This window comes from Notothenia rossii, assembly GCF_949606895.1.
Source record: "Notothenia rossii genome assembly, chromosome: 1".
In the NCBI taxonomy this organism is placed as follows: domain Eukaryota; kingdom Metazoa; phylum Chordata; class Actinopteri; order Perciformes; family Nototheniidae; genus Notothenia; species Notothenia rossii.
The window spans coordinates 7,573,914-7,598,804 of record NC_136912.1 but is presented as its reverse complement, the minus strand read 5'-3'; the positions used below and the strand labels follow the sequence as shown (position 1 = coordinate 7,598,804).

Below are 24,891 nucleotides of genomic sequence, written 5' to 3'. Positions count from 1 at the left end.
GCACAGGCAGTATGAGAACAATAAAGAGCTTTTTGAACATTTGAGACATGTCACAGGAGAGACACTACCTACTGATATACACCTGAACATCAGCAGGAGAGGACTCTTTAAAGTAGAGACACTACCTACTGATATACACCTGAACATCAGCAGGAGAGGACTCTTTAAAGTAGAGACACTACATACTGATATACACCTGAACATCAGCAGGAAAGGACTCTTTAAAGTAGAGTCACTACATACTGATATACACCTGAACATCAGCAGGAGAGGACTCTTTAAAGTAGAGTCACTACATACTGATATACACCTGAACATCAGCAGGAGGACTCTTTAAAGTAGAGACACTACATACTGATATACATCTGAACATCAGCAGGAGAGGACTCTTTAAAGTAGAGACACTACATACTGATATACACCTGAACATCAGCAGGAGAGGACTCTTTAAAGTAGAGTCACTACATACTGATATACACCTGAACATCAGCAGGAGGACTCTTTAAAGTAGAGTCACTACATACTGATATACACCTGAGCATCAGCAGGAGAGGACTCTTTAAAGTAGAGACACTACATACTGATATACACCTGAACATCAGCAGGAGAGGACTCTTTAAAGTAGAGACACTAGATACTGATATACACCTGAACATCAGCAGGAGAGGACTCTTTAAAGTAGAGACACTAGATACTGATATACACCTGAACATCAGCAGGAGAGGACTCTTTAAAGTAGAGACACTACATACTGATATACACCTGAACATCAGCAGGAGAGGACTCTTTAAAGTAGAGATACTACATACTGATATACACCTGAACATCAGCAGGAGAGGACTCTTTAAAGTAGAGACACTACATACTGATATACACCTGAACATCAGCAGGAGAGGACTGTTTAAAGTATATTATGAACCTCTTAGTGTTTTAAGAGAGGTAACATGACGATTGTAAGCTGACATTCAATAATCATATCGATCCATCCCTGACGTGAACAGAGATAAAGATGTTGTGTCTCACCCCAAACCGGGTTGTCTTGGTAGACGGTCCTGACTCGGAGTGTGATGACAGGAAACACTGAGAGTGTGACGGCAAACACACACGTCACACACATAGCCATCAGCCAGATCTGCAGGACACACACACACATTTATTTGTAAGATACTCACATTTGTAAAGAGGGCAGTGAAATGCTCGAGAGGATGTGCTTAAAGGCTAATATGCAAGAATAATAATTATACTAATAGTAAGGATCAGGAAAACAAATGAATGAACAGCATTTCAAAGATGGATACATTTTTAAACGTATATAATATATATATAAATAAATAAATAAATGACAAGAGGCTTTAAAGTCAGAAGGACATGAGGTTGAATAAAAGACGAAATGCAGTCACTTATCCTGTACTATGCTAAATTATGCATTAAAAAAAAGCTTGTTAAATGTGAGAATTTCCTGTTTTATATTATTGCAAACTAAATAATTTGGGGGTTTGGACTTTTGATCGTATAAAGGCACATTTAAAGATATTAAAGTAGAATAAAATATCCAAAATGGATCCAAAACAATGGATGCAAAGTAAAACAGTCCATCTCCTTGAACAGCGACGATGCCCAAATCATTAGACTTAACCAGCTGTCTTTTAGCACCTGGACAACAACGTGTTAAATAAAAATAAAACTCACCTTTTTGAAGACTTGCAGGACGGACGAACGCTCCTGATCCTCCTCCGGCTCTTTGAAGAGCTTCCCGTAGGCCTCCTGGTGTTTGGAGCTCTTTTCTAACACTTTCATGTCTTTTGAAAGGAAATAAATGAAAATGTATCAGTGACTTGACCAAGAGCCAGTGTTAATAGCTGTTTGTAAATTCAATATTGGCAGAGTAAGTGGGAGTCAACATTAAAATGTAAATCTTATTAGACATTGTCTTAATTTCTGTTTCATTTGTTGCTTGTTTTTAAGTTTTTGTGCTGAATGCTAAACTTTTTTGATGTCCTTTCATGAGTAAAATGTACTATATCAATAAAAGCTTGCCTTTCAATCAGTGACTTCCTGTTAATATACTTTTTTGCTATTTATTGGATAGATGTTTCCTATCTTCCAAGCTACATTTAACTTAAGTCCTTTCTTCATGCAATATTTAAATAATTAAATTGTAGAAGAAAGATGGTATTTTATAGTCAAGCCCAATTGAAAAAATATTAAAAGTAGAAATGGATATATGAAGATATTCAAGTTGTGTACATTGACTTAAACATCTTGAAAATAATAATATAAATCCCTGACATGATTATGTTGCAGAGTGAGAGTGTAGGAACCGACCTGTGGGAATGCACAAATCCAGTGAAGTCTCCACGCTCTCCGACTGATGTTTGTTCAGGTAAAAACTAGCAAATTTCTGCAGAGGAGAGTCGACATCGTCAGGAGATTATACGAGTGTTCTACAGAGAACCTGAGATAATGTTTTACTAAAATATAATCTTTCAGAAATTCTGAGAGTATGTATGGTTTCTGCTAAAGCCTCTGAAATAAAAAGAAAAGTACTCATCAATAGTTGTAATGATTCGGCTGATTAATTTATTATGTGACATTAAGCTCTTTATTTTCTCAAATGTTACTTCCGTGACATCACTATGTAACACTCGCACTTCTATTGGCTAGCGCTCCAACACATTGTAGGTGATAGGCCAAGGGGCGAGACATCTCTATGCCGGCCAGCTAACCAATCAGAGCAGACTGGGCTCTGGTTTCAGACAGAGACACTACATACTGATATACACCTGAACATCAGCAGGAAAGGACTCTTTAAAGTAGAGACACTACATGCTGATATACACCTGAACATCAGCAGGAGAGGACTCTTTAAAGTAGAGATACTACATACTGATATACACCTGAACATCAGCAGGAGAGGACTCTTTAAAGTAGAGACACTACATACTGATAAACACCTGAACATCAGCAGGAGAGGACTCTTTAAAGTAGAGACACTACATGCTGATATACACCTGAACATCAGCAGGAGAGGACTCTTTAAAGTAGAGACACTACATGCTGATATACACCTGAACATCAACAGGAGAGGACTCTTTAAAGTAGAGACACTACATACTGATATACACCTGAACATCAGCAGGAGAGGACTCTTTAAAGTAGAGACACTACATACTGATATACACCTGAACATCAGCAGGAGAGGACTCTTTAAAGTAGAGACACTACACACTGATATACACCTGAACATCAGCAGGAGAGGACTCTTTAAAGTAGAGACACTACACACTGATATACACCTGAACATGAGCAGGAGAGGACTCTTTAAAGTAGAGACACTACACACTGATATACACCTGAACATCAGCAGGAGAGGACTCTTTAAAGTAGAGACACTACATATTGATATACACCTGAACATCAGCAGAAGAGGACTCTTTAAAGTAGAGACACTACATACTGATATACACCTGAACATCAGCAGGAGAGGACTCTTTAAAGTAGAGACACTACATACTGATATGAACCTGAACATCAGCAGGAGAGGACTCTTTAAAGTAGAGACACTACATACTGAGATACACCTGAACATCAGCAGGAGAGGACTCTTTAAATGATTTCAGGCAGATTCATATTTTTAACTTGTAGCATCGGCAGTAGCAGCAGGGTATTTAGGTGTCCAACTTGATTTCTGATTAATGTATTTTATTATCCGGTGTGTGTGTGTGTGTGTGTGTGTGTGTGTGTGTGTGTGTGTGTGTCCTCACCAGGTGTGGCAGCAGCAGGAAACATAGTAGAGTCCCCAGAGTCGCCACACAGGGAGTGATGAAATATCCCAACGCTGCCGAGCTCCTGTCTGCGTTAGCCTCAGAGCTCGTATCTGTTTACATGCAGAACAACACATTATGAGGCTATTTGCTTCTCAAAAGTGAAGAGTAATTGCTTAGGGACATTTCTGAATGCATTTTCAATATTATCTGACACTTTATAGACCACAAGATCACATGACTAACTGTTCAAATGACCGGCAGATTCATCAAAGGTAAATTGGCAAAAACAAAGTTACTTATTACTTTTTGTAAGTTCTTTCGCCTCACGTAAAATAAAGGCATTAATATATGATGCTATTTTGTAGCACATTCTTCATCGTGTTTAGCTCATACTGTATGACCTAATTCGTTTGTATCATGCTAATGTATGGATGACATTAATCAATAAAAAAAGTAATGAAAAGGAAAAAAAATCAAAAAAATTATATAAAATGTAATGAGAAAAATATAATGAATGAAATTATTGCACCACCCTTTACCTTACATTCACTCATGTTCTGAGATTTAATTTATATTTCTTTGTGCACCTATCAAAAAGCAGTCTCCATTATTTAAAAAAATGTTTAGGATTGAGTGAATACGTCTGAAGTGTTATGTTACAAATCTATATATTATAAAAAGCATTGATTGGATGTTTTCGAGTTCTAAAGTATGTTATGCACTTTGTAGTAATCTCACGAGTCATGGGAAAATGGCAGTTTGTCACGTGTAGTTTTCCGACATATAAATATGCAGTATGTGTGAGGTGTGGTTGTTACTCACTTAAGATGGAGAAGAGCATGGCGAGAGCAGCGAAGAGTCCGGCCAGACCCTGACCGCTCATAAACAGAGTGCTGTACCGAGGGGGGAACCGACCCACCACCCCGAACAGAGAGCCCTGCAGCACCGCACTGGCCACTGCACACACACACACACACACACACACACACACACACACACACACACACACACACACACACACACACACACACACACACACACACACACACACACACACACACACACACACACACACACACACACACACACACACACACACACACACACACACACACACACACACACACACACACACACACACACACACACACACACACACACACACACACACACACACACACACACACACACACACACACACATTAAAATCTTTGCATCAGAGTAACAGAGAGAGACCTTTAAAGGATATACAGTAATTGCAGATTAATTTTCAAACTAATTGATCATTTTACTTATTTTTTCATTATAATACATGAAAGATCTGATAGAGTTGATACATATCGACCATTATTTATACGAACAAGAATCCATTTTTTTACTAAATAATAATATGACCTACTGTTGATGAACCAGATGGTGGCCATGGTGACGGAGAAGAAGGTGTCCGGCTGCATCGGGACTCGAACCAGAGCGGCGTTGAGGGAGAAGAGGAGGAAGATGACGACGAAACTGAAGGCGACACGGATACGAGGTTTCACCCTGCAGAGAGACAAGAGAGGAGACCTCAACAGTTCATTCATAGGACAAAATAAACTCTAATGTCACTAAGGGGGAAATCAGATGTGGACTCCAGACGGTAAACTTCCTATAGTTGGGGGCCTAGGGGGGAAAAAAGGACCGTTTGGTTCAGATTCTCGCAAATTCGCCAAATTTGGCACAGATGTTGTCCATACCGTACTTAATCATTTTAAGATGGGTGCCAAGATTGGCGCCCCATGGTACTGCCATATTGCGCAATCCAATATGGCTGCCACCCGAAAAAAACAAAAAGGCCTAGAATCATAAATGATACCACTTTTTAGGGGTTTTCTGGGCCGTAAAATCTGATTCTGGTGTTATTTAAATGATTTGAGGTCAAGATTACCCCTCAAGGTCAAGTTTACTCATCAAAGTTAGTATATAAAGGTAATATCGGGGTAAAATTCAGTATTTCTGGTGCAACATGCCAGATTCTACCCCCATTTTTTTTTCTCATTATAAGCTATACTTGTATGTATCAATGTTTTATTTCACAATTCAAAACAATCTGATTCTGGTTTCATCTCAATGATATGAGGTCAAGTTTACCCCTCTAAGTTAACATAAAGGTCATTTTGTGTCATAAAAAATAAAATGGTATCATTATTTATTGGAAATAATGTTTTGCCATTTAACCTATTTTCAAACTTGTTTGAGAGACAAGGCAGGAGTCAAACAGTAACAACATGTGCTGTGTTTGCTGAATCAGCCTGCCAGTTAAACCAGGTGAAGGTAACCTAATGAGGCTGTACTGGTGATTCATGGTCCACATACAAAAGACAGGTAAGTTGTAATGTTAGCAAAAGTGCATGCATTTTCTGATAGACAACATAATGAAATTAGTGTGCTGTTATAGTTTCATGGTGTGAATACTGTCAAAGAACATGTAGTTGATGTTTTCAAGCTAGCTAACATTAGCTATATTAGCTCTGACTAACATTAGCTAACAATTGCTCAGAGATTAGAAGCTAGCTAGCTCAGTGATTGTTGGTGAATGATATCTTGCTGAGCTAAGGTTAATCTGCCTGTACACTTGCCAGCTAATAAGATAACTAATGTCATTTTGAGAAATTTCATTATTAATTCATTATTTTGCCCAAATAAAGTCATCAATAAATTAGAACCATGATATGAAGTGAATTAAATGAAGTCCTGGGGATACTAATATTGCTATCATTTTTGCATGTGCACTCTGCTCTCTGGTCCCAACCAACGTTGATACCAAACCTATGTCCTTGTTTTTAGGTGCCTGCTATGTCACCTATAAGACGGGATGGCAAGTGAAAGTTCTTTGTGTCGACGAGCCTACATCATCATAATGGACTAGAACAAGAGTGTCAAGTCAAGCATGTCTTCTATCAAAATTATGAACTGGGAACTCTGTTGTCTTTGTCAAATGGTCAAACCTGGAGAAAGCTTGACAACTCCAAAGACAGAGGGACTTGTATCACTTGAGAGGGATCTAAAAGACTTCAATGATATCAATGCCAATGATCTTCCTTGTAACGTCACGATTAGTCAGTTGAATGATGGTTCAGGCATTGCAGCAACTCTTACATTGCATAAGGCTGTGTATCACAAAACGTGCAGGCTTTATTGTAGTAGTTCTCGGGTTAAACGGGCGAGAGAGAAGCAAGACAAAGAAGCTGCCCCCAGTGCAGAGACTGGCCCTAGTCCCAAAAAACTCAGATCATCTGGGAATTTTCAGCAACAAGGCAATGTCAAATATTGTATCATCTGTGAGGGCGTGGATCCAGCTAACCTCCACAGGGCAACATCTGATGATGTAGATAACAAGCTAAAGAGTTGGGCGAAGACCAACAAAAACTTTGCTTTACTTGGCAGACTAGTTGCCCCAGCTTCTGATGCACATGCGGCTGATTTCCATACTCACCATAACTGTTATGTAAGTTTAAGAAACACCGCTATCGCTACTGAGAAACGTGATTCGGTGCGGCCTGCACCTTCGCCCTTCAATACGATCATCTGCGCTCAGATAATAGCCCTGATCGAACATTCAGAGAACACTTTATTCAAGCTCTCAGAGCTACGCAATATGTATCGAAAGTTTACGAGTGATCAAGGTCATCAATGCCAAGATGAAAAAGTGCCACACTCAACCCGATTCAAGGATCACCTTCTCAAGTTTCTACCTGAATGGGTTGAGGTTTCCAAGGAAAATAAAGGCCGGAAGGATATTTATCTATCTCACAAGTTTAAGGTTGCTGATGAGCTTGCCAAGACATATAGCGCACAAATTGGTCAAGAAGATGCTCTTATTTTCATGCGGGCTGCCATGATGATGCACAACTTTATACAGAGTCAACTGCCTTTTGATGGCTCCTTTCCTGCTAACTGCCTCACAGCTCCAGTTAGTGAAGAGATGAGGAGTTTCTTCAATGTAGTGCTCCAGGGCCCATCAGCTCTTGAGAAGATTAGTGAAGACAGCAATCTGAATGCAAGGGAGAGAATTGCATGCAACATCTCACAACTGCTTATCTACAATACTAGTAAGGGTACACACCACGCTGTGAAGACGGATACAATACGCCACAACAAGGAGCGAGAAACCCCCTTCCCCCTGTATCGTGGCCTCAGGCTGCATGGACATGGACGGAACAAAAAACAGATTGATATTGAACATGCTCAAGGCATGTCAGTATCATACAAACGGGTCATGCAAGTTAAGCGAGGTATTGCTCAAGCGGTGTGTGCTCGCCATGTCTTAGATGGAGTGGTACTACCAACCAACAGCCGTCTCAATGTCTTCACCACCCATGATGTGGATAATTTAGACAGCAAGGCTCAGGGCAACTTCTCACTTGATGAGTTCCACGGATATGCCCTTAGCGTGACCAACCATCTCTCGCATGAGAACCTAGGTGTGAAGCGGGATCCAATTAAGCTTGACCCCTCTGACACGTCGACTCCAAAGCTACCAGACTCTTACGTGATCCAGCCCCCAGTCCAACTTACTCAAACAGATGTCTTTGCACCAAAATATGGCAACAGCAAAGTCAGACCACCGCTTGATGTGCAAGGTGCCACGGTCAAGGATGAGGTATGGATGGCACACGTTAACAGTGTGCTGAAGCAAGGCACGTTAGCAGAGGGTGACATCATCACTTGGTCGGGATACAACTCTATGCTAGCCAGCGAGCAATCAGTGAAGCCCCCAGCTGAGATCGGCATCTACCCCCTATTCCCAGACAAGGCCGCATCCGCATCTTCAATGAAGCACGCGATGGAGCTGACGATGCAAGGCACAGAGTTCCTCAACCCAGGCCAGACTAGCGTACTCGGTGCAGATCAGCCACTATTTGCTATCATCAAACTGCTCCAATGGCAATACCCCAACACTTTGGGAGAAGACAAGTTGGTTGCCATGATGGGTGCGCTGCATATTGAAGACAAGATGCACCTAATGATTGGGAAGCTGCTGCTCGACTCCGGGTGGGCCACCATCCTCGCTAAGGCTGAGGTCCTGACATCCGGTCGCGCACAATCTGCGCTCAATGAGCATCACATCAAACGCACAAGGTATGCCCATCAAGTTTCTCTCATGTCACTTTATGAGCTCAAACAGACCGCCTACGCAGAGTATCGTGAGAGTATAATGGGCCCACCTGAGTCATTTGATATGTGGGATCAACGTTCACAAACTGTTCCCCAGTTCAAGTTCTGGTCAACCATAATGAAGCTGGAGCTTCTGATGTGTCGCTTTGTGCGGTCCCTGCGGGAAGGGGACTTTCCACTATATGTGCAAGCATGTGACGAACTTTGCGGCTGGTTTCACGCCCTGGACCACACAAACTACGCACGTTGGATGCCAGTCCATGTCCGTGACATGGTTCAGATAGCTGATAAACACCCTCAAGTACAAGCTGAATTCATGAAAGGCAACTTTGTTGTGCAGAAATCAGCTAGAAAGTTCAGCCTCATGGCCAAGGACCAAGCACATGAGCAGTCCAACAAAAGCCTCCAGGCGCATGGCGGAGCCGTTGGACTCTATGAGAATCCTGAAGCCCTTACATTGTTTATGCTGGCTGGACCTGATTGCACACGGATAGTTGAGGAGTTTGAGGCCATCAATGACCCACCAACGTCATCCACTGCTCATCATGAGGAAGGACATAACTTGCAAGTAAAGTTTCGCAAGGATGTACTCTCGTTCATCGATGTGGTACAGCAGCTAGGCAACCCCTTCCTTGCTACAAGCCAGGAGCTTATTGCACTCGATACACAGAATGTCATGGAGCCGGCAGTTGTTGCTTCTTTATCTCAAATCCATGAAGCCGGCCAGACCCTTCATGCAGCATATGTCAAGGAAAGATTGGAAATGGCTTCAGTACCAGTATCTCATACCGTCAAGCAGAAAAACATGCTAACATTCGCCAACCGAACTGGCCCCAAGAAAAAAGGTACAAAGGACGGTGGCATACAGAAGCAGAACATGGTTTTAATCACACAACTGTTCCTTTCACTCCAGTCACGTCCCAATGCTGACATGACAGACTTCTTTCAATTCGAAAATCAGAGAGAGCCACCGAGCCTGGCGGACAGAGGGTCTCTGCGATCTGGGACAAAGTCTGACATTCTTCAATGCCTCAATGCTAGCACAGGTCGTGCAGCTTCTGCCAAACAATCTACCGTTGTGGTGTTGGATATGGCAGCAGTCATCCACATGGTGCGCCCCACAACAGCAAAGACATTCAGCGAGTATGTCTTGCTCAACATTACACCATTTCTGGAGGCCCAAATGACAACTAGTACCCACCGCATTGATGCTGTATGGGACAACTACCCAGAGGAAAATAACCTAAAATATCTTACACAGAAACGGCGTGGGAATGGTTCACGGACAAAAGTCGGTGATGGTAGCACTCCAATCCCTAAGCATGAATGGAGTGGCTTCCTAAAAAACGAGGACAACAAAAAGGAGCTCTTCTCATTCATCAGCACACAGATCTCAAAGAATGACATGCGTGGAAAGCTCCTTCTGACTACCCACTTTGAGACTGTGCTCTCCAACATGCCTTGTGATGTCACAAAACTACAGAAGTGCAACCATTCTGAGGCAGACACCAGGATCCTCCTGCATCTGGCACATGCAGCAGAGCAGGGTCATACAACAGCCTTTGTTCGCACCGTAGACAGCGATGTTGTCATTTTGGCAATCCGGTTTTTCGAGACCCTTGGCCTAACGGAGCTCTGGGTGGGTTTCGGTACTGGTCGAAAATATCGTGACATACCAGTCCATACCATCTACTCTGATCTCGGTCCATCAAAGTCATTGGCACTACCCCTCTTCCACAGCTTAACAGGGTGTGACACAACTTCCCAGTTTCTTGGATGTGGCAAGAAGACAGCTTGGGCAGCCTGGAGAAGCATACCAGACCTCACCAACACACTAGTTGCTCTCACAAACACCCCTGACCTCTTCAGTCTTGAGTCTGTGCATATGCAGAACATTGAACGATTTGTCGTGCTCATGTACAGCAAGGGGTGTGGTGCAGCTGGTGTCAATGAGGCCAGACATTGCCTCTTCACCACTGGAAGTAGATCCCTGGAAAACCTCCCACCTACCCAAGCTGCACTGTTCCAGCATGTCAAGCGAGCGCTACTGCAGGCAAGTTTCTACTGGAATCAGGCAACCTCGGTCCAGCAGGAAATTCCTGACTTCAGTGAGTGGGGCTGGCACAAAGATGGCACTGGCACATGGCAACCACTGTGGACCACTCTTAGTGATGCATCAGCAGCATGTGACCTTCTTGTGCGCTGTGGCTGCCTCAAGGGATGCATGGGAAAGTGCAAATGCCACTGTATCGGTGTCCGATGCACAATCCTCTGCAAATGCGAAGGTGGGTGCCTTAATAATGAAGATGACAGCCAGTAACTCCACACCTTGCAAGGGATGGAGACACAAAGAATGTGAAAGACAACATTGTGATCTAACTTTTAGATTTTAGCAAGTTTTACGGAGTAACTATTTTGATTACATTGTCCCCTACTGTTGTTTACTGTTGTTGAAGTTGGACTTGTATTAGTTTGTTGTTTATAATAAACAATCTACTGTTTTGAGTTGTGAAACATTGATATATATACAACTACAACTTATAATGGAAAAAAATAACTTTTTGGGGGTAGCATCTGGCATGGCGCACCAGAAATACCGGATTTTACCCCAATATTACCTTTATGTACTAACTTTGATGAGTAAACTTGACCTTGAGGGGTAATCTTGACCTCAAATCATTAAAATAACACCAGAATCAGATTCTACGACCCAGAAACCCCCTAAAAAGTGGTATTATTTATGATTCTATGACTTTCCGTTTTTTTCGGGTGGCAGCCATATTGGATTGCGCAATATGGCAGTACCATGGGGCGCCAATCTTGGCACCCATCTTAAAATGATTAAGTACGGTGTGGACAACATCTGTACCAAATTTGGCGAATTTGCGAGAATCTGAACCAAAAAATCCCCTAGGCCCCCGACTACTAGTACATATTACTGCAGTGTGAGATATACAATTGGCAATGGTGGGATGTAGGATGAAGTACATTTACTCAAATACTGAAAATAAGTCTGTTTTGAGGTAATTGTACTAACGTCCTCAGTTTATCCTACATTATACTTCTGTCACAAGTTCAACACATTCATAGGTTTTGGTTTTGCATGTCAATAAACTCTCCTGTCCTTTCAGATCCTGCCTTCCTCCCAGCTCTTGCAATCAGCTCATTCCCTTCACCTGCTACTCATTCCCTCATAAGCTGGTCCTCTGCCAAGCTCTCCAGCGGTTCCGGTTGTGTTTGCCAGTTTCCTGTTCAGCCCCGTTTTGAGCCTGCCTGATTTTGGACCTTGAGTTTCCTGCCTGCCCCCTGATTGGATGTATTGCCTGTTTGACGGATCGCCTGGTTCTAAGCCCTTTTCTGCCTGCCCCCCTTTATTGGATTTCTTTTGACCCTGCCTGTTCCTGACTTGAATAAACTGAACCTTTTGAACATTGTTGTGCTCTTGGGTTCAAATCCATACAGGTTACAACTTCTACTCAACAACGTACTTACTTCTCTTATCTAAAGGTTTAGTTACTGGTTCATTTACATATTCAGATTTTGGGCTAACACGAATAAAGGGCCTCTTTTTAATAAATAAAAATGGACATCAAATTAAAAATGTAATATACCTTAGCCTCATCTGCTGTGAGTGAGACACATTTAATGTAAGACAAATAAATAAAAAGACAGTAGTTTAATATCAGGGTATATGCAGGAATCCTGAAGTCAAATGTAATTCCTTTTTTAAGATCCTTTCCATACATTTTGAGACCTCATCGCCACTTTGAGTTTTAACCGGTTACCTTGGCGACACACTTTACCTCACATTGACTATATACAGTATTGATTGTCCTTCCTCCTTATCTTCCAACCATTTGGACGCAGACTTGCATTTCCCCATAACGATGTTTTTTAACAACCGGCGTAAACAGACCTTCGCGCGCTATCAAGCAGTGAGCGTACGATGTCCTGTTCAGATGACGTCACATCCAACGGGATGCCATAAATAAACTACACAGAATCACACTACACACCTCAGGGTTCACACACGTTTTCACCAATGATTTTCAATGACTTTTACCTAATTTTCCATGACCAAAATAATTACTCTTTCTCAGCGGTACCACTGAAAATATAAATTATATTTGATGCAACTTCAGTAACATTTCCATGACTTTTCCAAAACGTTGGAAAAAATATTGCTTTCCATAACTTTTCCAGGGCCTGGAATTTGCATTTTGAATTTCCATGACTTTTCCAGGTTTTTAATGACCGTAAGAACCCTGACACCTAAGCAATGATTACATTCAGGCACACTGTAGAATACAACCTCTTTGGACAATTTAAATACTTATTGAAAACAAGCTACAAAATGTAACACCTTGGAAAATGCCGTTTAATACTTTTTAATAGCTTTAATTTTCGCTAAATTGATTGATCAACTTTTAATACATTTTAAGACCCCGCGGACACCCTGATTATATATAATTCTGAAATGGGCTTTTAAACATAACGAGTATTTGGTCTTTTAAGTATATTTGGAGGCTAATACTTTTGCACAGAGTAATATTTGAAATGCTGGACTTTTTCCAACCACTTGAGTACATGATCTGAGTTCTTCTTCCAACGCTGAAGAATAACAACCTATAGCTCAACCCTCCTGGCCGACATGTACATGTTTATACGTGTCCAGGCTCCAGGCTCATGTAAATGAATCTGCTGCAGGGGCTCACCAGTGATGCAGGAAGGAGTTGAGCAGCGTGAACAGCAGCAGGGGAAGCTGGGAGAGCAAGGTCATCCAGCTGTCGTAGTTGTAGTCTTTAGCAGCGACGCCTGAAGAGCCATTGGAGGTGATGTTTGATTCGAGGCGATGGTTGAAGTACTTTAACAAAGAGGAAACAAAGAATGATTTAACATATTTTATTTAAAACATAATGAGAGAGGGGGAAACTGTGTGTAGTAACTCAATTATTAATCATTTTTAACTTAGTTTCCATGCAAAAATTACAAATAAGTCTGATTTCAGCCTCTGAAAAATGGAGAATTCCTGCTTTTTAAATATTTTATTTCAAATTAAACTGCATCATTATGGGTTTTGAACTGATAAAACAAAACATTTAAAGACTTTGGATCGTGAGGAAAATGGAAAGGACATTTTTCACTATTTTCTGACCTTTTTAACACCAAGTTGATTCAGATTTCTAGCACACATGAAGCTCAATTTGTGTTGATTTGCAAAAAAAATATGCCTTTCTTACAATGAATTGACCAACCCCAGTGATTGATATTCCCTTGAGTGCAAAGCAAAATTCCAGTTTTTGTTTTTTTTATGTGTTTTTGCAAAATAATCCCTCAATTATTTTTGTCATGAAGAAGAAGGAGTCGTAGAAACCTCTGAGGCCGTCAGGAAGAAGTTCCACGGCAGCAGAGTTCCCAAACCGAGCACGAAGATGATGAGGCCTACAGCCTGGCCGCTGCGGAAACAAAAACACTTTTAGAACCCGATCTTTACACATTTAGTTTATATATCCAAAATTAAAAACAAAGCCTCAAACTCACCGATCTGCGGGGGGACTCATCGTCATCCTGTTGCTTCTGTCACGTTCCTGCACTAAAGTCAAGAGAAGCCTTTAAAGAAAACAGCCAGCAGGACGTGATTAAACTTTACAGGACATGTTTTCATCAACTGACTCAGTTACTATAGTCTTTAGCATCCATGGTGGTACGTCAAAATAATTATTAGACCTAAAATAAATACCAACGCTAACCTTTGCAGTGAGTGTGCAGTGTTACAGTATTTACTTTATAGAGTGCCGCAGTGACGCGTCCTAAAACCCGGAAGTAAACTCCTTCCGGTTCCTTTGACAAAAGCCAATGCAATTTCTCCATAGGATTTAGGAAAATAGCTGGAAATAAGGTCTGTGGTTGAAACACATTTAAAGGCCATGTAATGCATCTAACACAGGTGTTTTTTAACATGTAGTTTAGATATCACCAGAATAAAAATAAATAAAAATGTTTAAAGTTTCGTCATAATTAAATGACATATACGTTAAAAACCGATGTTGGTTCCGAAGTTTGCCGAGTACGCCCCCGATCACTCCCGAACGAGCGGTGACGTCACACGTGGCAAACATTGCCATTTGATCAAATCAGTCCGAATGGCAAGCAACGCGATAACTTCAGACAGCGACAGCGACAGCGATCATTCAAGCTCAGATTCAGTGGGTTATCTGGATTCAGTTACAGAAGTAGAGAGTGAACCAGCTAGCCTTTCACTTCAAGGCATTTTGCCTTATAAGTACGAGCCTCCTGCCCAGCAATCGAACAACGAGGCAGAAACTTGTGAAAGAGAAGCGGATTCCGCAGCCGGCGAGACTCGAGTCGGCAATACTGAATGGTAAATTCTGTTTTATTTAATTTGACCTGCACTAAATGTCGATCTTAATTTGTCATCTGTTCCTCACACGTCCGGCAGATATTGTTTTGTTTTTTAATGTTATGTACAATATTCAGGTGTACATGTCAATGCTGTGAAAGCATGCCCACTGCAGATGAATGTGTATGCTGCAGAGAGATCTGGCAGGTGATGGAACAAATAGACAGTTTGCAACCTACTGACCAGATAGCAGAGTCCTGCATCGGGTCGGGTATCCGCGGGTACCCGACGGGTGACCCGCAAAAAAGGTGATTTGCGGGTGGTATTTTTTCAAACGCTTTTTTCCGGGTTCGCTTCTGGGTAAAACAAAGATGATGCGGGTCCGGTTGCGGGTGTTGCATAATAAATATATTTAAACAATAATAATTTAGTTTAATGTTTAAATCCTCAGACCTCTCCTCCGCGGTACCGAGCATAATCATAACCTCTGCAGTGCATCTATCTGCTGCTGAGCGCACCACATTCTGAATGGCTGAGGTGAAGCTCTCTATAGCGGAGAATACAGCATTTTCAATAACTCTTCCTCAAGAGCGAAATCCAACGTCTGGGAGGCTTTTGGTGTCATCCTAGATGGAGAAAATAAACAACATCCCAGGCTTTTTGAGCCAAATATGCAACTGCGTGTGTTAATAATTGCACGTTGTCACTGCTTATATGCGGGTTCGGGTCGGGTTGCGGATCATGTGCCGGCGGGTCGGGTCGGGTTGCAGAACTAATTGGCAATATGTGCGGGTAGCGGGGCGGGTTCGGTACTGCACGTCACGGGTGCGGGGCGGGAGCGGGTCTTGAAAATCAGACCCGTGCAGGACTCTGCCAGATAGAAGACACCGACGAGAAACCAAGGTGCATTATTAGCCACCCAGGCTTTAGAGAAGGCTGTCTCAGTGTTTGGACACTGAAAATAGCGTATCTTCAATACAAACAACAACACAGAGCAGTTGATGGCCCACTACACCAGTAAGTAAATATTGATTGAACTGCCTATTGCAGCTTTGCTTTCATATAATACTTTTAGTCGCTACAGATATGGTACACTTTTAAAGATACCATTAAACTCTTTCAAGCAGTCAAAAACAGCTTGGCTTTTATTTTTTCTGTGTATGCAAGTTCAATGTATGCTTGGGAAAAGAAACAACTACACATGTGAGGAAATATATAAGAGGTCTATGATTCTGTCAAGCAGTCATGTAAAACCTCATATTTATTTTGTACAAGTAAAATACAAATATCATGTTATAAGCCAATTTGTAACCATTGCTACATAATAGTACTACATAACATTTTATTTTTCTCCAAATATATTTATAATCTGTATACTTTTTTTTCATTAGGAAGTATCGATATACAGCTTATCGACAGTTTGTACGTTGGTGCTGGGGTGTACTCGGCCCAAAAATCAGAGTCCCGCTGCATGTGCTGTAACCGAGATACGGAAGACTTACCCTGAACCGGGAGGCCGCTATCAGGGATTTCAATGGCCAAATCTGTAATTTGACATAAGTCATGCAGCTGAACTGGTTAAAATGGTTTCGCATGATGTAAATAATTTACAAAGTACATCATTTACAATATTATTTTTCCAAAGAAACATGTAAATAAAACAACATTTTCCAAATCGCAAATTTGTAAGATTGTATTAATTTACTGTTTGATAAATAAAAAAGGGTTCTTTTGTTAATTTTTCACTTGTAACATTTTATCTTTATTGCAGTGTACATTAGTCTATTTTGGTATATGTGCGAGCCCACAAATAATTAAAAGTGGTAAAAATAATAAAGATATTCAGACGTAATTCATTTTTGGCCTTACTTATTTCACTTCAACTTTTATATATTTCAGTCACTAAGTTCACTGTACTCTGGTGACATTTAGCTCAAGCTGGCATAACACCTGTAGTAACTTAATTCTGACCCGAGTTTTGTGCACAATCTTCCAGCACCCATGATTAATGTTTATAGCAATCAGGAAACATTCACAGCTCACAACTACACATCGCTTCCCCATCATGAATTGTTAGATAAAAAAAGTTTAGCGAGGTCCGGTTACACATATGTTGAGCGAAAATAGCGGAAGGATACAAAACAAACAATCCAGACGAGGCTGGTGTTTGCCACGTGTGACGTCACACAGCTGGGTTAATGGCTGGCAAGCTTTTCGCTACCGGAGCGGAATAACACGGGAAAGTGGCACACATTTCATGTTATTTGGGGGGTATTTATGGAAAGAATCATTGATGTTGATATGTCAAATGAAACAGTGGAAAGTGATGAAGCGATTTATTAACACAGAATAACATTTATTTTGGACATTACATGGACTTTAAGAGACGGATCACGTTTTGTTCAGCCGGATAATATCCACATGTCTACCCTTCTTTTATAATTTTCTAATCGTAAATCTAATCGCCAGAAGCAAAATGCTAACGTTATGCTATAAAGGAACTACAGCAGGGTCGCTGCTTCAACGTCACGCCAACTTAAGATCCATATTCAAAATTACAGATTCAAAAGTGTACAAATTGAAAATGGTACGAGTTGAAGCGTTTGTTTGAACAGTCTGCAGGAGGCAGGTACTTGCTTTCAAGCAGAACAGGGCAAACAAACTTAGCGGGAGTGCTTACGTGTTCGGCGTAATGACGTACAACGTCCTTCACGACTTCTGTAGTCCTATTCAGCCACTTGGTAACAACCATCGTTTTTCAGACACGTCAACTCTTCAGAAATCTCCAGTGGGGTCACTGCTGATGTGTTTAATGTCGTAGAACAAAACGTGATCCGTCTCTTCAATGTGTCTCAACCAGAGACCTTATTTCAGATATTTTCCAAAATACTATGGAGAAAACCCATTGCTTTTTGTCGAGGGAACCGGAAGTGGTAAAATGCTAACTTACTATTAAGAGCAACAATATCTAAAACTACTCCATTTTACAAGCTGCATTATTATTTTTAAATACAGTACGGATTGTTGAAGTGAGAGACGTATTTTGCATAGTAAGTTTTCTATTAGTATTACTGATACATAATGACTGTTTTAATCTGCTGCATTTATTTTAAAAACACATAGTTAGACAGATTGTAATGTAGCATTGCATCATATTGTAAAACTGATGTGTTTTGTATGTGAAATTGTATTTGTTTTACTCTCCTTTTCACTATAATCTTATACTTTGAGTTAAGTAAAATAATAATAATACAGATTTTTAATGGACTGACAAAAAATATATAACAGTTCAAGCGACACAAGGAGGTTAAAGGTGTGATAGGAAAACAATAATAATAATAACAACAAATATTTATCCCTCTCGGTAAAATAAAGGACGGCATAAGACAAAATAAATAAATACAATACAAAATTGAAACCTATATATTAAATAAAACAGTAACAACATGTTTCAAGAATAATACAAATTACAAGAAAGAACATTTGAAAATAAATCAATATAAATAAAAAACGATAATATTAGTTTATAGTCCTATATATCTTACTATTAACTATTTCATTTACTTAAAAGAGTCCGTTTGGGTAGAATGTAATTAATTCCTCCTTTATAATTGTGTCGTTTTACGTGAAGGTAGTGACGCGGCACGTTGCACTACGTCACTTTCCGTAAACTGCACATGGAGGAACCGGAGGAAACAGCTGTGGTGTTTCCTCTTTAATTCCGCCAAATTTCTCTTCTATTTGGCGGCTAAATGTAATCTGGATGGCTTGCTTTAACCATGGTTATAACATACAGTCTATGGTTATAACATGCGGGATACTTTTCGTGCGATTTGGACTCCAACTGACAGTTCGGCTATATTAGTATTAATGATTTGTGACAGATAAGTGATGAGCATCATTAAACGTTATATTTCTCTCAAAGCTCTGTGAACAAACCTGCAAACTAATATACATGTAAGTGATTTTTGTTTGATAGCTCGAGACGTATAAATAAAAGGTTGAGATAATGACTTAATTGTAGGCCTATCTAATATAAACATTGTCTCATTATATTATGACTTATAACTTGGTCATTATTGTTATAACCAATGTGTTTAAAACAAATACAGATAAACAAGAGCGATTGCGACAGTATCGATTTTTTTTGTCTGTTTATGTCAACATCGACTCATACTATGTATAGCCTACAACAGTAAATGAAACATAACCCACACGCTTTTTTATAATAAATTAAATCTGGCTTGTTTACAATCGTTGTTATTATTAATCTTTTGAACAGCAGCAGTGTTTCTGAACAGAATAAGTCAAATCTAAAAAATAAAAGCAGAAAGAAAAGTCACGTTTATCTCAACATGTGGTCGGTTAGTGTGCATATTACATATAGTAAGTCCGGTTATAGAAGCCTAACATGTTTATATATTAGATTCAAACTAAGAATAACTTTAAGTTCATTGGGGAAAGTTTAATTTACCCGCCGGCGCCTTATTCTCTTTCTGGCGCCTTCATAGAGTGAAAGTACCCACTACCACGTGTCTTTAGACTGTTCCCCATTCATAAGCCCCATTCAGAAAAACACCACGTTTAGGTAACAACCGGTAATAAGAACGGAGCTCACCTGAGGGTCTGGACCGGGTCCTTGTGTCTCTTTGGGTCTCCCGGTGGTGCTGTGAGCTTCTGGAGGCGCGCGGTTCTTGCTTGTCTTCCGGTACGGTAATACTTTTTTGGGGGGAGTGTTCTTATTATACATCCATGAGTGCTGCCAACACGGGTCCTCTTACGGTGGTTAATGGAGCAACAGTACATACATGTAGGTTTTTCGGTTGTTTAAGGACATTTACAAATGTGAGAACAATGTAAAATTTGTTTACATTATTATTAATCATATTGCACACCCATGTTTAGAGCTAATGTCATTATTATTATTATTATTATTATTATAGGATAATCGTTTTTATTAAAGTTATTAATCTGAATATTATTATTATTATGAATAGTATTATATTATTATTGTTTGTATTATAATCATTATCTTATTACTATTTTATTATTATAATTACTATTTTTTTTTATTATTAGTATTATATTAAATAAATATGATATATATATATTTAGATGTTTAAGTTCCCTGTGAGACTTGTTCAAACCGTATATTTAATTAACCTCAACGCCCAAATTAATTGAATACAGTGGGTTTTTTCGACAAAATATTCACTATATACTACTTTTTAGACATCATTTAAAATAATTGAATCAAATAAGTTAGTTGTTTTAAGGCCTTAACTCACTAAAAAACCATGTGTAGCCAACTTTACAGTGATTTCACGACTTTAACACTTGGCCTGTCACACTGCAAGCTTCACTGAAACCTCTATAAATCCAGGATATCTGAGGGAGTACATCACATTAACACAAGATCTACCAAGAGCTGTTAGTGTGTATGAAGAAGATGATGAGGAATTAAAACAATACAATGTACCCTTTATTTATTTGTTAATTTTTAATGGAAAGTTAGTATTGCAGTATTTTTAAACTATCCTTCAAGTAGACTGTACTCTAAGAAAGTGTCAGCTTTAAGGGTGTGACTCATTTTGCAGTAGCTAAGACTTTAATAATTGAACTGCTAGTCCTGCTTTTCATGTTAGCAAACTGTAGGCGTGTAAGCTATGACAAAGTACATAAGGCAAGGCAAGTTTATTTATAGAGCACCTTTCAACACAAGGCAATTCAAAGTGCTTTACAAAAATGAAAGACATTCAGAAGATGGCATTTAAAAACAAAGATAATGAAATAAACATTAAAAGAAAAAATACATGAATAAAAGTTACAGTGCAGTTTATGATCCTTTGATCTTAACACTCATTTCTTGCCCTATTCTTCGTTTTTCTCCTTTCCGATAGGGTCCCGACTCCTATTTTCAACACTTCGATTGGGTCCCGGACACCTAAACCATGTGCACAATTGTAATAAATCAATTAAAAGCAGCGGCAAAAATAAAAGTCTTCAGCCTGGATTTAAAAGCAGTAAGAACACTTCGATAGGGTCTTCGACTCCTATTTTCTATAATATGATAATGTAACATACCGGTATGTTCTTCATGCTTTAACAAGTTCAGTTTATTTCGGAATAGACCCTAATTATTATGACAGCAGCAAAGCTTATGGGAAGTTAATGGATTGCAGCAGTATTTTTGACAACAATTTTGACAACAACAAGCATCTTGAGCAGACATTTACGAGATCAGAACATTATCTGCAGTTGTAAAATGAAATTAGCCGAGCGACATTTACAAAGCCATTTCAATTTGCTTTTACTAATTTTGGAAATAATTAAGAAAAAAAGCTTGTATTTTTACTAAAGATTGAAATGGGAGGGATGAGACCCTCTTTAATGGTCACACATGCAGAGCACACAGCACACACAGGGACAATTGTTCTCTGCTTTTAACCCATCCTAATACCAGGAGTCTAGTACTAGGAGCAGTGCAGCTATTGTACAGCACCCGGGGAGCAATGGGAGTGGGGGGGGGAAGGGGGATGTCCGGTGCCTTGCTCAAGGGCACCACGGCAGGGCAGGAGGTGAACTGGGACCTCTCCAAGGCCGTTTCTCGATGTCGAGTAAACCTGCTGCAGAGCAACTATTTCAAGTATACTACTTCATCGAGTGGCGCCGAAGGACTGGCATTCTGCGCCACTCTACTGAAATAGTGGCTCTGCAGCATGTGTACTCGACATTGAGAAACGGCCCAAGTAGCAGTCCACACTCCATATTATGGGTCTGGTCGGGGACTTGAACCAACGACCCTGTGGCTCACAGTCCAAGCCCCCACTGACTGAGCCACTGCCGGAGATTAGCCTCTTTGGCCATGAAAAAATATCAGAGCAGCATTCAAATCAGTCTTACCTGTTTGATACACATTTGAGGTTGAAAAGCAAATGACTAACAAAACAAATATTACTGCTGACTTGTTGGTTAAAAAGGGAGAAAACAAGGAGAAGCATTATATATACAGTATACTGTATATATATATATATATATATATATATATATATATATATATATATATATATATTGTAACATTAGTGTCTACCCAAGTAAATAGAGAGGCATTGGAGAACTTTTATTGTGAAAGACAATTTCTTCACTATTGAATAATAAACAGAAGTGGCAGAAGTACTTAGATCTTGTACATAAGTCAAATGACTTATTTGAGTAAACAAAATCTGCAAAGTATCTAAAGATATTAAATAAATCTAGTGGCGTTAAAGTACACGATGTATTTCTGAATTGTAGTGGAGTAAAAGTACAAAGTAGCCAAACAATTGAAATACTCAAGTAAAGTACAAGTACCTGAAAGTTGTATTTAAGTAAAAGAACTTGAAATCTACTAAATCTAAATCTACTTGGTGACTTTACACCACTTGGTGACTTTACACCACTGACAATATAATATAATATATACATCACATAGTATATCTGCTAAGAATTAGAAGACCTTTATGGCCGTCCACACGGCAGCGTCGCATGTTTCAACATTCACATTGAATAGGATGACGTCACGCTTTGCCGAACTGCATTGCGGTTCCGTCGCGTCGCTTTGCCTCCGTTGCTCGCTTCGAAAGTTGAGAAAAGTTCGACTTTTCAAGCTTCGAAGGAAGCGCCAGCCAATCAATTAATATGCCAGTACAAGCTCTAGCCAATCAAACCTTGTGCTTGTGTGTCCGGGGCGGGAGATTAATGTGATTGGTTGTTGGTCGCACGCCAGACACGCCCACCGGCAAGCTTCAACGCGATGCTGCCGTGTGGACGTACCGTGACAGTTGAACTTTTCTCGACTTTCGAGGCGAGCAACGGATGCAAAGCGAAGCGACGGAACCACAATGCAGTTCGGCAAAGCGTGACCTCACCCAATGCAGAGTGAATGGGAAGCGTCTACGTTGAAGCACGCAATGCTGCCGTGTGGACGTACCGTTATAGTCCCACAGAGGGGACATTTACATTGTTACAGCAGAAAAGAGGAAAAGACAGCTCAATGTTACCTAAACAGCATGCATAACATTACAGATTAAAAAAAAATACAATAAAAAAGTTACACAAGGTAAGTTTCAGAAACCGGCTCGAGTGCACTAAAATTTGAAAGTACACAGCCAAAAAGAATCCGCCCCTTCCTTCAGACTTCCTTAGAGCACCTCCTCCGCGAGAGCAGGCTGCAGTAACGTTACATATCAGGCAAAGCTAAACACATCTAGGTTAGCAATACTACACAGCCAAAGCAACTCCGATATTGACTCTGGTTTGACTTCTCCTAGTTTCCACTTTCTTTTTGTTCTTAATTTGCTCCGTTACATTTTTTCTTTTGCGACCAGTAGACGATGTTGAACCTAACTGCCATGGTGAAAGTGGCCGCCTGTTGCTGGCGAGTCATTGAAGTACTGCTGCAATGGACGCCCAATGAGGGCACGAGATACATTTGTGCGTGCACGAGATGGAAGGCTGACAGACAGGGCGGGCCGGCTAAACGGATTGGTTGTAGTTTTTACAGTATGACGGGTTCCACAGATGAGATTTTTTTATGGATTTTTTGTCAAAGCACTTCAGATATTCATTGCTATCGGGATGTTAAGATCATTCCATGGAATATAACAAAAAGTGTAAATGAGCCGGTTTCTGAAACTTACCTACCCCACCTTTAATATGTAATATATTCATATTTAATATCTTCTTCTACAATGATTTCACTGATTTAAAGCTGCGTAACCATACACTTCTTAATGTTTTAAGCAGTTTAATATCAGTACTGTGTGTGCCTTCATCACCTTTCTCTTTATATTACCTTCAATTAAATGCTTTCACTGGATTTACGAGCTTTATTTTCAAATGCGTACCGGAAGTAGGTAGAGCGCATAGTCCAGAATTATTTTTGCAAGATATCACTCAGACTCAACAATCATATTTACAGATGGTTCCAAAGATCCAGAGACAGGGCGTGCAGGGGCAGCAGTATACATCCCAGTGAGTAATACACATATCAAGAAAAGGGTAACAGACCATGTGTCAGTATACACCACAGAGTTGTTGGCATTGGTACTGTCATTGAAATGGATAGAGGAGAAAGAAATACATAATAGTGTAATTGCATCTGACAGCTTTTCAGCATTATCGAGTATACGATCGGGTAGATTTTCATCTAGAATGGACATAATAAATGAAATATATCTAATTTTATATAAAATGCAAATCAAAGGCATAGCAACTCGTTTCATCTGGGTTCCTGCTCATGTTGGTGTGGAGGGTAATGAACAGGTGGATATTCTGGCCAAACAAACACTCAGAAGTATGAACATAGACATAGAAGTTCCACTCAGTAAAGCGGAGGTTAAAACATTCATACAGAAATATGCACAAACAACATGGCAAGATCATTGGGACCTTAGTGATACAGGAAGACATCTTTATAAAATTCAAAGGTATGTGGGAGATGGAAGGAAGGTGGGATTTAAAAGAAGGGAGGAAAATGTCATTTCTTGGATAAGAATAGGTCATACAGGTCTCAATCAAACATTAAGTACAATAGGAAGGCATCCAACCGGAAAGTGTATGCACTGTAGC

The 24,891-nt window shown here is 40.1% G+C and overlaps 1 protein-coding gene across 3 annotated transcripts in view; it reads right to left on the bottom strand.

Annotated features, from left to right (window-relative positions):
• The window catches only part of LOC307040679 (equilibrative nucleoside transporter 2-like), a 25,484-nt gene extending 5,434 nt beyond the window's left edge, over positions 1-20,050 (bottom strand). Inside the window, exons 1-10 of one of the 3 annotated variants that reach the window (XM_079683743.1) lie at positions 19,901-20,050; positions 14,463-14,509; positions 14,296-14,377; positions 13,637-13,785; positions 5,167-5,306; positions 4,590-4,724; positions 3,765-3,877; positions 2,326-2,401; positions 1,690-1,799; positions 1,024-1,132 (exon numbers count right to left, since the gene is read on the bottom strand). In XM_079683743.1, the coding sequence (XP_079539869.1) occupies positions 1,024-1,132; positions 1,690-1,799; positions 2,326-2,401; positions 3,765-3,877; positions 4,590-4,724; positions 5,167-5,306; positions 13,637-13,785; positions 14,296-14,377; positions 14,463-14,509; positions 19,901-20,032 (1,093 nt within the window). In that variant the 5' untranslated portion in view covers positions 20,033-20,050. Of the gene's footprint in view, positions 1-1,023; positions 1,133-1,689; positions 1,800-2,325; positions 2,402-3,764; positions 3,878-4,589; positions 4,725-5,166; positions 5,307-13,636; positions 13,786-14,295; positions 14,378-14,462; positions 14,532-19,900 lie in introns of all 3 variants that reach the window. The other 2 variants (XM_079683744.1, XM_079683745.1) reach the window with 2 other exon arrangements.
• Positions 20,051-24,891: the final 4,841 nt, after the last annotated feature.